This window comes from Chelonia mydas, chromosome 3, assembly GCF_015237465.2.
Source record: "Chelonia mydas isolate rCheMyd1 chromosome 3, rCheMyd1.pri.v2, whole genome shotgun sequence".
Lineage (NCBI taxonomy): Eukaryota > Metazoa > Chordata > Testudines > Cheloniidae > Chelonia > Chelonia mydas.
The window spans coordinates 102,013,848-102,028,505 of NC_057851.1; the positions used below are offsets into that span (position 1 = coordinate 102,013,848).

Sequence of the window (14,658 nt, forward strand, 5' to 3'; positions counted from 1 at the left end):
CTGTTGTTAGATGTCTCTGTTGTTTACCTGCTTCAGAGATCAACAGTCCTGGGGTCTGGAACAACATTATCCAATCAGATCACAAATAAAAATGTCTGTGCTCCATCTTCCTCATCAGATGCAGCTTATGCTTAATTTCTTTCGAATGCTGTTTATTTGGTTTTTTTGAATGATTACCTTTTATAGGCCTAATGGGGTGTTTTCCAGATACACTGCGTTTGATGAAGGTATTCAGAATAAGAGGGGCAATTCATTTCCGTGAATATTGCGCATTTTTGCCTTTTCATATAAATAATAGCTCTGCCTCATTTATTTGCCTTTAGAGTTCATACATTTTGATGTTCACATTAAAAGTCAAGAATTCCTTAAATTCATGCTTTAAGTGAGCCCCCTTCTCACAAACTACTCCAAACAGTTACCACTATTAAGTATACATTTTTTGAATAACCTCCTTAAACAGAATAAGTGAAACCACTATATTTGAAATTATCAAAATATATTGCCATCATTTATTGAAAGTAGTTTATTATTAAAATATTTGCAATTGCTTATTCCTGAACAGCTGAAGTGATGAACATAACAAGCCATAACATTTTGCTTTTGTTTCCTTTCAAAATACTTCTGGAACTCAACTTCGTTTATATTTAACTTTCTTTTTTTGTCAAGTATGACAATGATTACAAAAACATACAAAACACTTCAGTAATTCTGAGCAACACACTTCTACTCAACCTCTCTCCAAGTGTGTACATCCACCTTCAGGTCTTGTTTTGCTTCAGATCTTTAGCTGTGCAAGGTATTTGCGAGACAACATCACTATTCCTTGTTGTCTTTTGTGCTCTATGTAGAACTATATATTATCATATTAATGGTACAGATTAATTTGTAAGGCAAACCGCACCAGCAGTTGTACTGTACAGAAATAGAGGAAAATTTGCCCCTTCCCAGCAAGAATCATAAATTTAGTTGATTGGCTAGCCATGACTGAGATTATAACATGTACAATTATACATTTTCACCAAAAGCAAAAGGTGTATTACAAAACTACAATATAATACAAAATAGATTGGGCATTGAGTAAACTTAGTTTTTATGTATTTTAGTTCTACTGTGTTCTGGTTATGTCTTATAGGTTATATTTTTGTATGTGTTTTCTACATTATGTGTAAATACATGTGTGCACACACACACCATCTACAGTATGGTGTCATGATAACTTGGAATAACTTGTTTTATTTCTGCAGCCATGTGATATAAACCCCAGACCACTTGACAAACAATGGAAGGATGTGACCACGTGCATTTGCTTTTCACTTTTCACCACTTCATCTGTACCCTACCCAGTCATATAGCTGTGCCAGAGCTACTTTCAGGATTTGCAACCTCTGAGCAGCTTCAAATAGGCACCACTTAAAAAAAAATAACCTGCCACAAAAAAGTTTCCTTCTTTCTCCTCAAACGAAGATAAAGTAAAAAGTACAGATCGAAAATTACATTTGCTGCATCAGTGAGGGATCCACAGTTTAGAGGCCTGATGTCATTGGTGTTGAGATATTAAAGGTGGTAAGTCCCTACTTCCAAATACGTCTACATCTCTTAGGTATTTCTTTCAAGTCTAGAATCACATTTGTTATCCCACTCAGCTGGGATTTCAGATTATCCAGTGAAATGTGTGTAAATATATGCACACTCACACAGAGACCTGTGCATTTGTATCCCTGGTGGTTCACACCATATGAGACCTTAAATTTGCTATACTCTGAAATACAGAAAATCTATTTTAAATCACTTTTGAAAACTGTATTTTAAAATTTTCCTCCAAAGCCTGTCTGATAGCTAAGGCAACCTGGTTTTAAAGGTGAAGGGATGTGAAAAATAGTACCTATTTAAAAACAAAATACAACTCTAAAATATTTTCTAAACTATTATCTCTAAAATGCAGCATAAAAATACATGATGGTGTTTGATGGTCTGAAGGTTTTATTGGTACTCTTGGAACAATTTGTGTTATTCACTTATGGTTTCATCACATATGAGTACTGCAGTCTTCACAAACGAATGCTAATAAATGTTACACCAGCACACACCATTAATATTGTACACACAGATATTCACTGTATGCTTTTGGGGAACATGCCATCTAACTGCTACAGTCAGTGGAAAAATATTTTGTTTTAAGTTTCTAATTTCTCTAGCTTCAATTTCTACTACTTAGTATTGGATATCAGTCCAATAATATGGAGGGGAGAAGAAATGCTTAGGAGACTTCAGATTGCAATGAACTTGCAAAGCAAAAATTCTTTTTTGGGACTAATTATGTTGAAAGAAAAAAAACCTTCTTTGAAAGATTTTTTTTTAATTCTATTTCACTACTGACAAATTTGCATATAAAACATAAAAACAAAAATACCAGGAAGGGAATAAAAGGGCTCTGCAGTGTTTCTGGTTAAAATCAGAATGCACTTCTGTTTCTCTCCCTCTGTACTTTAAGTACTAAATTCTTTATATGGATGTCTAAACAAATGTGTGGAAGAGAGTGACTTAATTAGTAGGAACTTTTGCATGTAGAGAGAGGCAACAGATTGACTAACCCAAATCAATCCATATCGGATATGAATATGAAAATACAAACCTTCTGATCTTTTACCTACAATTTCTAAAATATTTGCTTCAGGTTGCCAAGCCTTTCTGCTAACTCAGCATCAGCACAAGTTCAAAACTTTCTGGAAAAATAAGATTTTCTTTTCAGTCTGTAACATCCAATTTTCAAAGTTCCTGTGCTGTAATTTTTAGTGTGTTTATATTTTAATTTATTCTTTCATTGTATACAATGTGCTTTTCAACTCCTCTCTGGGGAAGAATACTAATATGCTGGCTTTATGTTACCCAGCACCTCATCCTCCCAGTTGGGGAGACAGCAGAAGAAGAAAGCACAGCCTATTAGAATAATAGTGCTGGCCCAACCAAAGCCGTATGCCCAGCTGAACATATTAGCTCCCCTCATTTCGATGTCTTCTGTGAACTTCACTGGATAGATGACCAGGCATATGATCTGGAATATTGCTAAAGGAAGGTAAAAATAAACAAATTGAAAATGAGTGACAATTAATCTCATCACATTTCCTACTCTGACTTTATTGGCAGGTAGGTGCACTCCCCTCTCAGATATTTAAGGACTTAGCTGCAATCCTACAATCAGATCAGTGCAGGTGTACCCTTGCATTCTTGCAGAGGTCCATTGACTTCAGTGGGACTCAGCGCAGGTATGAGGGTCTGCCCACAGAGATCTTATGGCAGGATCAGGGCCTCATTCTGGAACCATTCTACACACAGATCTCTCACTGACTTCAAAAGGATGTTTTGGGTGCAAAGTGACTAAAGAATTGGGTCCTTAACCCTATGCTTGAGAAGAATTCAAACTAACACAATGGCAATGATGCTTAATAAGAGGAATGCAAATTTCTTTAACCAAGCATAGATGCAGAGGTGGAACAATCTGGACTAAAAGAATCAAATGTTGTAGTTAAAAGTCCTTTACTTTAGTATTTGCATAGCAGTTTCCAGGGCAAAACATACTTGTGTGTTAGAGACATTGCTGCTGGGATTGTTGTTTCACTGTTTAGTTACTGCCACAGAACTATCAGAAAGAGTTCAGAGCAAAGCATTCTAGTTTACCTGCTCGCTTTATGTCTCCCCCATCATGTCACAACACCCACATCCTGTTTTAATTTTGAAGTGAAACTTGATTTGCACCCTCGGACATTGTAATGATCATTACAACATGCCTAATCTCTGAGGATGCAAACCAAGTATCACTTCAAAAGTAAAACAAGCTTTTCTCATTCATAAAAATGAATCATGAACCCAATTAGAAATATGTGTGGGGTGGATATTTTTAGGAGGAGAGAGAAGGAGGCTTTACTCCAGCTAGCAGGTATCAGAGTTAGAACAAACATCAGTTTAAGAAGCAATCATCAGTCTTACCAGCGACAAAGAGCAAGCCACCGATTCCTCGCACAAAGTTGAAACGAAGGATGTCAACGGAGAATGCAATGACTGCTAGGGCGAAACAGATGACTAGGATCATGAAGCCAACGAGGTAGGTGGCAGCTGCTGCTCTTCCCCAGGCTTGAAAGGAAAGGGGGAAACATGTTATATAAAACAGTACATGGAAGTAGGTGTCACCTGTAGGTCTTTTGTTTGCTTTAATTCTATGATTGTGGAGATTCTGTCCCTTATAAGCATACAATATTGCTTTGACTTAGTATCAGAAATGTAAGTGTGGCTTTTAGGGAACCATAGAGGTCTGAGCAGAGAGTAATTCTTTATTATCACTATTTATATGGTGCCATAAGTATGCACAATGCTTTACAAGCACAAGAAAAAAGACAAAGGTTGGGATTTTCAAGAGCACTCAGCATTGGCCTAGCTCTGCTCCCATTGAAAGCAATGGTAAAGCTCTCACTGAAGTTAGTGGGAGGAGAGTTAGCCCACTTCTGAAAATTCCATTCATGGTCCATGAGCAAACAGACAGGAAGGATGTGGGGAGGACAAAAATCAGACAAATGAAGGGATATCAACCTGGGCAATGCAGTTTTCTGCTGGGACCAAGAGATAGAAGCTGTTTGACATCATGAATTTGTAGTTACTTTTTTAATTGATGAAGAAATGAGTAATGCTGTAATGGAGGACTAGCACTGGAAGGCTTAGCAGAAGAAGTTAGGATTAATGTGAGATCTGACTAAGGAAAGGGTGATTGGTATACAAGATAAGGGAGCCTATGCCCACATAGAGGAAATGAGAGATGTGAAGGCAACCAATGCAGAAAGTTATGGGTAGTCATAAAGGGAGTGGAATAAGTCACATTCAAGGAATTGGATTTTGGCAGCTTTATTCTGCATGAACTGGAGCGTGAAGTGAGAACAGAACAGAATGGAGAACAGAATGGGGTAGATTTGGAATAGTTAAGGGGAGAGATTACAAAGATTTGGACATGGTTTGTACCAGTAGAAATAGAAGGGAATAGGTGGCTCTTAAAGATAATGTAGACTCAGCACCAAAAGGACTTGGAACCAGCTTAGATGTGTAGGGAGAAGGAAAGCGAGCAGTCCAATGACTGGTGGAGTTACCCAAACTTCCCAATTTTAATTATTTTGATAATACCATATGGGATAAGAGGATACATTCAAAGTGGACAGGTTCATGGGACCAGGATATGTCTCAAGTATAACTTCAAGTCACTCAGAGGCAGAAGAAGAGGACCAAAAAGACATTCAGAAAGTAACCTTATTCCCGTAACCTTATTCCAGAATGTTCTCCTCCATTTGCCACTGCTAAGAAAGAAATCCCTTCATGGCAACAATGGGCATCAATGTCCGGGCACCAGAAAAATAACATCCCTTCCTGAAAAGCAACCTACAGTTTCCTTTTTAAAATAAATGCTGGCTTCTGAAGATTCAAATCCCATTCTCTTTCCAAACAGTAGACACAAGCATAGGCAAGCATCATGCAAACAACAAGCCATTTCTTAACCACGAGGCCAAGTAGTTGACTATTTTGACTTTGAAGAGACCAAAGGTACTAATTCAAGAGTTTTAATTTTATAGGTAGACACTAATCATGCATCACCCTCCACCTACTCTAAAGACTGGTTGCCTGCATTTACACAGGGGATTAAAACAAAGAAATCATGTAGGCCCAAATCCTGAACCTGTCTCGTATAGGACTAAGGGGCATAGCAGAATACACATGAGGGTTCCACAGGGGCATGGCCCAGTCCTGAAGACAGTCAGCCAGGCCTAGAAAGAATGTGGAGAAGCTCCACAGCAGCCCTGCAAACTGGACCCACATTGCTGCCGACGAAAGAAGGGAGTTTGTGCAAATGAATAAGTATAACATCACTATCAGCAGTTTGCATTCCTCCCCAACCACCCCTAGTATATCCTATCCCTTCCCTCCCACGTGGAACTGATGCAGGGTTAGGAATGGAGGACGGGAACGGCTTGGTTGGAATTTTTGGTCTGAAACCTGTACTAATTCTTTCATACCGGATGTCATTCACTGACACTCCCAATGCTGGTACTGGCCATTGTTCAAAGCTGCCACAGCCAAAGGATTCATTTGCTGATCATTACTGTCTAAATATGCTTAAACATAGCATGGCATCAGCTCAAGAAAAAATGCTTCCTGGATTAAACCATCTATTTAAACTATTTATTGGGATTTGTCATACGGAATAATTCACAAAACTGTTAATTATAAAAGTTCAGCAGAAATCCAGATCTGTACACTCCCTGAGCAAGGGGAGTTTGGAATATCAAGTACAAACATTCCAAGGACTCAAACACCTTATAATTTGGATGGACTCTGAACAGTTGACTCTGTAAAAAAATGGCATTGTAGGGGTCTCACATTTATTGAGTCTCAGGGATCTCCTTATCAGATACACTCACTTTACAAGTAAAAAGAAGTTTTTGTATAACTGCCTGCTGTGAAAGCTCCGCCTGGAATCCATTTGCTGTGAATTATTTGCTCAGCTCTGGTAATAATAAACTAACAATGTATTTAGCTTTGGGAGATGTCTAGTGACGAAACTGCAAAGATTAGTGTCAAGTCCAGTTTTATTTAATGTCTTCATCAGGGCTGTCCTTAGGGGGAGCCCAGGGCAGTGCGGCCGGTCACTGGCGGTGCGGCGGCCCAGCTCAGGTCCCTCCCTGGACCCTGCCTGCCAGAGGGTCTCCGGCGGGGGGCCGGGCCGGGGCCAGGACAGGAGGAGCGAAACTTCCCCGTGAGTCAGCGGGGGGTTGGGGGGGGGACGGCTTAAAGTGACAGTGAGCTCACACTTCCCTAACACTCACACACACTGTCTCTCTCACACACAGACTGGCTCTCACACCCACATACACTCTGCTTCTCACGAGTCACAGTCCCCCAATACAGATTGTCACACACACACAGTCTCATACTCTGTCACACAGTCCCCCAACACACAATCCTACACACACACTGGCTTTCTCGCGGGCTCTCACACACACACACACTCTGTCATGCATACGCACACACTTGTATTATTATTGTTGTTATTACTGCTTGGTACTTACTGTCAAAATGCTCGTGGTGAGCCAGGAGGGGCGAGGGGCTGCAGGAGGGCCCTAGGCTCTGGCAAGATGCAGCCCCCATGTGACAGCGCGAAGCCTGCCTTGAGCCACTGCCACAGCGTCTGCTGCATAGGAAGCTCGGTGTGTGTCAGCAATGGCGGGGGTTCTGGGGGACCGCGGGCAGGGGTGGTGGCTGTGCCCAGGGGCAGCTCTACCAATTTTGCAGCCCCAAGTAGTCGTCGCCGAATTGTCGCCGCAGCGGGAAGAGCAGCCGAGCGGCCACCGAATTGCCGCCGCGGGACACGGACGGCCGCCCCATTCTAAATGCCGCCCCAAGCACCTGCTTGGAAAGCTGGTGCCTGGAGCCAGCCCTGGCTGAGCCCCCTCGACACACTGGGGTCAGCGGTGCCAGCTGGGGACCACCTTCAGTGGAGCATAGGGGCACCAGTTTAATAATACTGCGTAGGGCCCCATAAATCCTAAGGACAGCCCTGGTCTTCATAAATAAAGAGGGAGTAAAATGGTCATGGTCATGAAATTTACAAATGATACTGTGGCCTTGTCTAATTTGGCCAAAAATTTTCTATTATTGCTTCCACCATTTCAGCACCACGAGTGGCAGCAAGAGTTGGCATATTAGTATAGATAGGACTGAAGATAGCTGTTGGTGTTTTTTGCCATTGCATCTTGTGGACCTGCTCTGAGCAGGATTAGACAACATCATGCTTGAAACAGTGAGTCCTACAGCCCTGTTTACACTAACATTGCTACTGTTCCTAACACTGGTGGAAGCAACAGTGGGAAATGTTTGGCAAAAGAAATGCAAGAAAACCCCAATATAGATATGCCCTAAATGAGAGCATTTGACAATACCAAGGAGTATAGGGCTTGAAAAATGTACCGGACACCTGTGTTAAGGGTCAATATAAAGATTGGGGTAGGAAGGTTCACCACAAAGCACCTGGTGAATACCACTTTTACACACACACACACGCACACACACACACACACACACACACACGAGACTTCCAGATCTGAGGGAGAGTGCTAGGATTCCTTTAGAGTATTATCCCTGGACTCTAGATGGAGGTCCTTCTTTCTGATCAGCTTCTGCCTCTCAGCTGTCTGACAAACGTGAAAGACTCCCCCTGTCCATGAGTGTGCTAAAAGAAATGACAGATTTTTGCTCTCTTTCCATCCCAGAGCTTTCTGACTGTTGAGTGGGCCTCAGCTGATCCCCAGCGCCCAGCCTCTGTTTGTGGGGTCCTTTGTCTATCTCAGTTGCTCGACAGCCTTTCTCTGGGGTTAGCCATTGCCTCATCATTTTCACGCTGTTTTTGCTTGGGCAACTTGAAGCTCTATGCCTCCTGACAGAGACGGAGAAAACACTGCACCAGTTTCCATTTGGTTCACATTTGTAAGGCTAGTTTTGCAATCATAAGTGAGAGGTGTTTATTTGTTAATGCTTCAGTTCTGGAGAAATTGATGTATTCAATCCCTTTTTAGCCAGAGAGTTTCTGATTCAGCACTGGCAAATAGGTACTTATGATATGGTCGCAAAACCACCAATGCAATTTTGGGCTGCATATATAGAAGCATCAGATCATGCAGCAGTGAAGTAATAGTCTTTTTTTATGTACTCTGCACCAGCTTCACCTGAAATACTGCCTTTAATTCTGGACATCTCATTACCAGAAATATATTTCAGAGTTCACAGAAGAGCAACTAAAATGATTCAGGGCTGAAAGGATATAATTACTAGGAAAGATTAAAAGAGTTAGACCTATATACCCACATCTTAGCTAAGTGATTATTTAGAGAAGAACATAAGTCTACAGATATTAGAGGACTGCAAGCACCAAGGAGGGAAAGGAGTTATTTAGGGTGGCATTACCAGAAATGGGACGAAGTTTAAAAAGGAAGAGAAATTAGCCTGAATGTCAGGAAATCTTTTTGACAGTGAAATGTGTTCCCAAGGGAAGTGGTGAAAACTCTATTGCGTAGGGCATTTAAAATTAGATTGAACCAAAACCCTAGGAGAACATTCTGTAGAGAGCAATCCTACAGCAGCAGGTACATGGACTAGATCATTTAAAGTATCAGGACTTTTCCATCTATAACTTCTGATTTTATAAGTTTCATTGCAATGATCAGTTGGTGAGGTTGTGAATAATTGCCGTTCTAATGGCTGAAGACTGGGAACTGCTGATAGTGATCTTATATTTATTTTCTGTTATCATAAATGGCTGCAGGTTGTTTGGTTCAGCAACAGAGCAGCAGGTATGAAATGTGATCTTGTTGACCAAATAAGGAAGTCTAAGCTCTCTTCTGGTTCATCCTGAGCAGGAGTCCATGGTAAAGGGGATTTTCTTGCACACATAATGACAGAATAAGGTGGATATGTCCACATCAGAGTGCAAGAAATGCAGGATTTAGAGATTGTTTTGGAGGAGCTAAGATTGTTAATTGCACCCTTTATTTTATTGGTGCGAGTTTTGAATAAGCCATGGCTACATCTGGAAATTGTACAAAACAATGCCCACTAGTACAACAACAGGTTGACACTGGGTGGGGGGTCCTACTGTAGACAAAATGCTGGCAGCTTCCAGAGTCTGTATAACCATTGTACTGTAGTTGAACATGCTGAAAAGCAGGTAGTTAACTGGTCTGGCAATACTCATCTCCACTGGGATGCTTAGTCTGGTACCTGGCAGGAATCTTATATAATGCTTCCTAGTTTAGGTAAAGCTATAATACTTGATTTGGGTGGGTTGGACACAGCAACCTTGATAGTGTCTCTTTTACTGTCATTGACCTTTGCTGAGCACACACTGCAAACTACATTCAACTTCCCCCAAAGCAACTCTTGTATCACAAAGCTGATAGAAATACGCACAGAGGGGTAAGGTCAAGAGAGTGTAATATATCTTTAACATTCCTACCTAACTCATCTGAGCTGCCTGATAAATCTATCAACAAACTTGGCTGAGAGCCTGCTGAATCAAAGTCCACTCAGTCTCCCAGCTACACTGTTACTGCTACACATCCCCAGATGGACTTAACAAATAACTCACGGAGCCTGGCTCATGCTCATAAGATTCTAGCCTTTTTTTTTTTTCCTGGTAAAGATCCAAATTAATGTTTCCATGTATTGTATGTACTTTTTCAAATCAATTATTGTGAATTTCAAAAATGCCAATGGATTATTAAAACATAACCAGCAGGGCATTAAGTACCCTGTTAGGTACTTGACCATATATACTTTCTGTTAGAGGATGGTAATTCAAATCTAAAATAACTGTGAAGCTAAGAACCTTAAAAAAATAAAAACGTTTATCTAGAATCAAGAGGACATTCCCATCCACAAATATTTGGTCTAAACCTACAAGTGTCTTTTTAAGGTACAAAGGCAGAAAAACAATTGCTTTGCAAACAAGCCCTTACCAGTAATACATCAAATACAGTATATCTGACCAGCACAGACTAGACACAAAAGGAGGATTGTTAATCCAGCAGCATTCTGGGCTACATAACCTCAATTCAAAATGCAGTGCAATGGGCCAGCTTTTGCATGTAGTATATTGGTAACATGCACATGCTGGCACTCAGGAGCTTTCTGGCCTCAAATCAGAACAGTTCTCAATTAAAACAAACCCTCTTTCCAGCTACAAGCTGACCCCCGCTCTTCTTTTTGTCTTTCCACCCTTTGTCTGTTGTGGGACACCAGAACCCCAGGTTTCAGACATGTATTAAGAAGCAGTTCAATTTAGGAACCATTCCAACATGAAGATTTTTTTCGCCCCAACTAGAGGGCATGGTTCAGTTTCATCTCCCCTAATCAACATGCAACGGACATGCAGATGCTTGATTAAGAAGCTGATACCAGTGTAGCTTTAAATTAGTGAGGGGATCCACCTTGAAGCTTTCTTTTCTTATCACTGGGAGGGGAACAGAATAGGGTGGAGTAATTAGATATTACAAAGAGTTATGCGTCTAGATTAATAAATTAATTGTTTTAACTGCGGCAGCCCTGTGCATGCCTATTTTGAGTTAAAATTCTGAGCATTTTTAAAAAATAAAATAACATGTTCCATATTGGTATGTTAAGCAAATCAAACCATGGTCTGATATGTTATGTTCTTTGCCTAGATGTAGATACTATTTGAACAGAATAATTTTGACAGTACAACATTAACCTCATCAAGATTATTCAAGGGACAAAGCTGAGTTGGTTAAAATAACCTGTCAGTAATTAAGGCTATTCTTCATTTATAACAGCCATAGGAACAACAGTTCTTTAGCAAAACAGCAGAATGTGGCCCTTTCCCAAAGCTCCTGGTTTTCTGGGGTGAAGTATGAAACCGTCATATAGTACTAAATCTACAGCATGTATTGAGAGAAACCTAAGTGCAGTAACCCTGCTGTGTTAGCAAAAAAAAAAAAAAACAAGGAGTGCTTGTGGCACCTTAGAGACTAACAAATTTATTTGGGCCTAAGCTTCTGATGAAGTGGGTTTTAGCCCACGAAAGCTCATGCCCAAATAAATTTGTTAGTCTCTAAGGTGCCACAAGTACTCCTCGGGTTTTTTTGCTGATATAGACTAACACGGCTACCACTCTGAAACCTGTCACCTGTTTTTTTTAGCCTTTCTTCCCTTTGTAGGAAGGGTCTGGGAACATGGAGTTACTTTCTGAGGGCAGCCAAATTCCTCTCACATAAGAGTAAAACCTACAGACATCATCAGGGTAAAAAATTATGCTGTTGCTCTCACAATGAGTTCAGCATTTTGCTTGCAGGCAAGTGCCATAATGGAAAACTACTAACAAACATTAATGCTTCCATCCACACAACACATACAGTATCCCAAATGGTTTATCCTCTGTTTCCACACTCCTAATACCCATTTTAAATCCAGTATAATCCAAGGTTTCTGAGTTTCCAGATCATTTTGGATGTTTATCATCTTGATACAATCACTGTATCTGTTCCTCCCCCACTAAGAAGGCTGTAAAAGAACCAATATGTACAAAGAACAGCCTCTGCCTTTTAGGGAGAAAAAATATATTCCATTTTCCTTTTCTTATCCTCCCAAGCTTCCCCAGTCCAGTGCATTTCAATGAAGTTCTGAAGGTGTGTCTCTGTATTTGACCCTAAATGTTTCGTTTTATAAAACAACAAATGTAATCAGCAAGTACTTTGGCAGCAAAGACCATACCCTGAGAATATGTGGTGAGAGTATTAAGAGGAGGCAGCTGAACTGAACATAATTTACTAACATTTTTAGCCACTTCGAAAATATATACACATTATCCCCCTGATTTAGTTTCAGATTTTTCAGCTGCTTCATATAGTGACTTCCTTCTCTATAATATATGTATGTGTATCAACTAAATACCATTTTCTTTCCATACTCAAAACACATTTCACTCTATTTGAAATCACAGGTTGAGAGGCACCAAAACAGCAGAATTTCCTTAGTCCAGAACGGTTGGACTCCTGTTTCCCTCACTCCCTCCAGAGTATTATGAGGAGGGTAGTTAAGATGTTGTCCAGGTATGGCACTCCAGAGGCTGGGCTTGTGTGCTGTGCTAACAATGGCCAGCATTTATCAACACACTCATCAGAGGGCAAAGAGGTTGGCGACTTCAAGGAGCCTCATGTAGGTCACAAATAGTGCTGGTGGAGAGCCAGCAATAAAGGAGAGAAGACATGCAAAGAGCCAGATCTGTTCACTGGATTTTAAAAGACTCCATCTGCTATTCTTTTTCATTTACTTCCATTGTGAGTCCCTCATCCAGTTGCTTAATGTTGGACTGACAGGGAAGCCTGTTCAAAAGCAACCAGAGGCAGATAAGGCCTGGTTTTCTGTGTAACTATTAACTAGGAAATGCTGTTAATGCTAGTCCTGCAAACGCCAACTTGTCCTGAACCCCCCATTAACCAGCCACACAGGGGGAACAACTGGACCCTTCCTAAGTGAGGAAAGGGGTTGTTTTGCTAATGGCCGTTGGTAGAGGCAGTTATTTTGCTAATAAAGAAGGCACCAATTTACAGCTGTCAAATATTGGCAGGGATAACTGGGGTGGTTGGAGTAGGGTGAGCTCAGGCATGTGGCCTGGACTCTGACACCCCATTGCAAACACTTACAGTAATCCATGAGGGACTGGCATACCCAGCTGAGGGAAGGGGCCACCCGGGTGCAGCTCTCCCATAACGACGCTTGGTGCTGGTACGGCGCTGACTCCGATTCCAGCCAGCCCCGGCCGGACAATGCAATGATGCCCAAGATGATAGCTAAGCCCAGGAGAAGGGGCAGGAGCCACCTGCATCTCCAGCAGGCAAGGGTACATATCGCCATCTCATGCAGCAGTCAGGGCCTTCAGCAGAGAATGGATGCACAAGCTCTTTCTGGATTCTGCAGGGCGGGGTGTTTTAAGAGAGTGTGTGTGTGAGAGAGCGAGAGCTGCTTTTTAATCAGCAGAAAGGCAGTAAGGGAGGAGAGAGCCCCACCTAGATTCCAGTGACTAACAGCAGCAATAACCTGTTGAGCCAGAGAGGAGCTGCCGGGCTGGGCTCAACTCCCTTGCTGCTCTGTTCCTTTCCCCTGGCTGCTAAACAAACCATGGTTCCAATTACACTCCCTAGTCTAGGCACTTAACCCTTTCCTAGCAGGCACTGCCCAGCGTAAAGTGCACCTCACGAGTTTTCACAAGTCCTTTTTGCAGTATGAGAAGATTCAGGGCTGTCCTAGGCTGTGAGAAAGTGAGATTTCATAAGAGATGCAGTGTTTAAAATCTCACTGAAAGGTACTACAAAAAGTATTTTCTAGTGGTGCTGATCAAACTGTTTGATGTAAAAAATATTTAGTATAAAATCAGCCCATTTTTTGGTCCGTGAATCAGCCACAAACTGATCCTGCATTTCTTCTAACATCGTCATTATTCATAATTATTTCCCAAGTTAGTTTGAAGTATTAGTTTCCAACCTGTAAGTTGTTCATGAGCTGATGACTTTAACTCTTCACCATTCATTATTCATGTTATGTTGTAGCTTGTAGCTGGTTACTTAAGTCTAACAGATCTCCTTCAGTCCCCACATATCAGGCTGTATCTTTAACATCTCCTTGTGGATGTCCTGTTGGCAGTTGCAACTAAATATGGCTAAAACTAAGATCCTCATTTTATCTCCCACGCTTTTCTCCCTTCCCTCATTCTTGATAATGTTGCTTACACCCAGAGTCTGAGCACTGAAAACAAGTCAGTTACCAAAAATTGATAGCATTAAGAGCTACCAAAAATTGATATTATTAATATGTTAAGCATCTAATGTATTGAAGGCTTAAAACGTGTTGTTATTGAATTAAAATGTGTGACTTCTCACCCAATTTTGAGATAGCAAAAATGCAAATTAGGGGCAAAAACTGTCTTTAGAATGGAAGTGAGAAATTATTAACAAGGAAATCTGCTTGTTTTAACTATAGCTTACCTGCTATTACAGTCAGCATTATGCCAGGTGCCTGTATATTGACTGACATTAATTAAATGATTTATTGGAATATATG

The 14,658-nt window shown here is 41.0% G+C and overlaps 1 protein-coding gene across 1 annotated transcript; it reads right to left on the minus strand.

The window, feature by feature from the left end:
• Window positions 1-485: 485 nt before the first annotated feature.
• LOC102941393 (p53 apoptosis effector related to PMP-22) lies at window positions 486-13,713 on the minus strand. Its single transcript, XM_027820532.3, has 3 exons — window positions 13,245-13,713; window positions 3,985-4,128; window positions 486-3,063 (listed from the first exon to the last, which is right to left on the minus strand). The coding sequence occupies exons 1-3, from the start codon at window positions 13,453-13,455 to the stop codon at window positions 2,864-2,866; spliced, it is 555 nt and encodes a 184-aa protein (XP_027676333.2). The 5' UTR covers window positions 13,456-13,713; the 3' UTR covers window positions 486-2,863.
• Window positions 13,714-14,658: the final 945 nt, after the last annotated feature.

Excerpts from the sequence above, each read along its gene's own strand:
- LOC102941393 (XM_027820532.3), bottom strand. The coding sequence starts at position 13,455 with ATGGCGATATGTACCCTTGCCTGCTGGAGATGCAGGTGGCTCCTGCCC. Across the intron at positions 4,129-13,244 it reads CCAGTCCCTCATGGATTACT|CCTGGGGAAGAGCAGCAGCT; the intron begins GTAAGTGTTTGC and ends TTTCCTTTCAAG. Across the intron at positions 3,064-3,984 it reads TGGCTTGCTCTTTGTCGCTG|CAATATTCCAGATCATATGC; the intron begins GTAAGACTGATG and ends ACCTTCCTTTAG.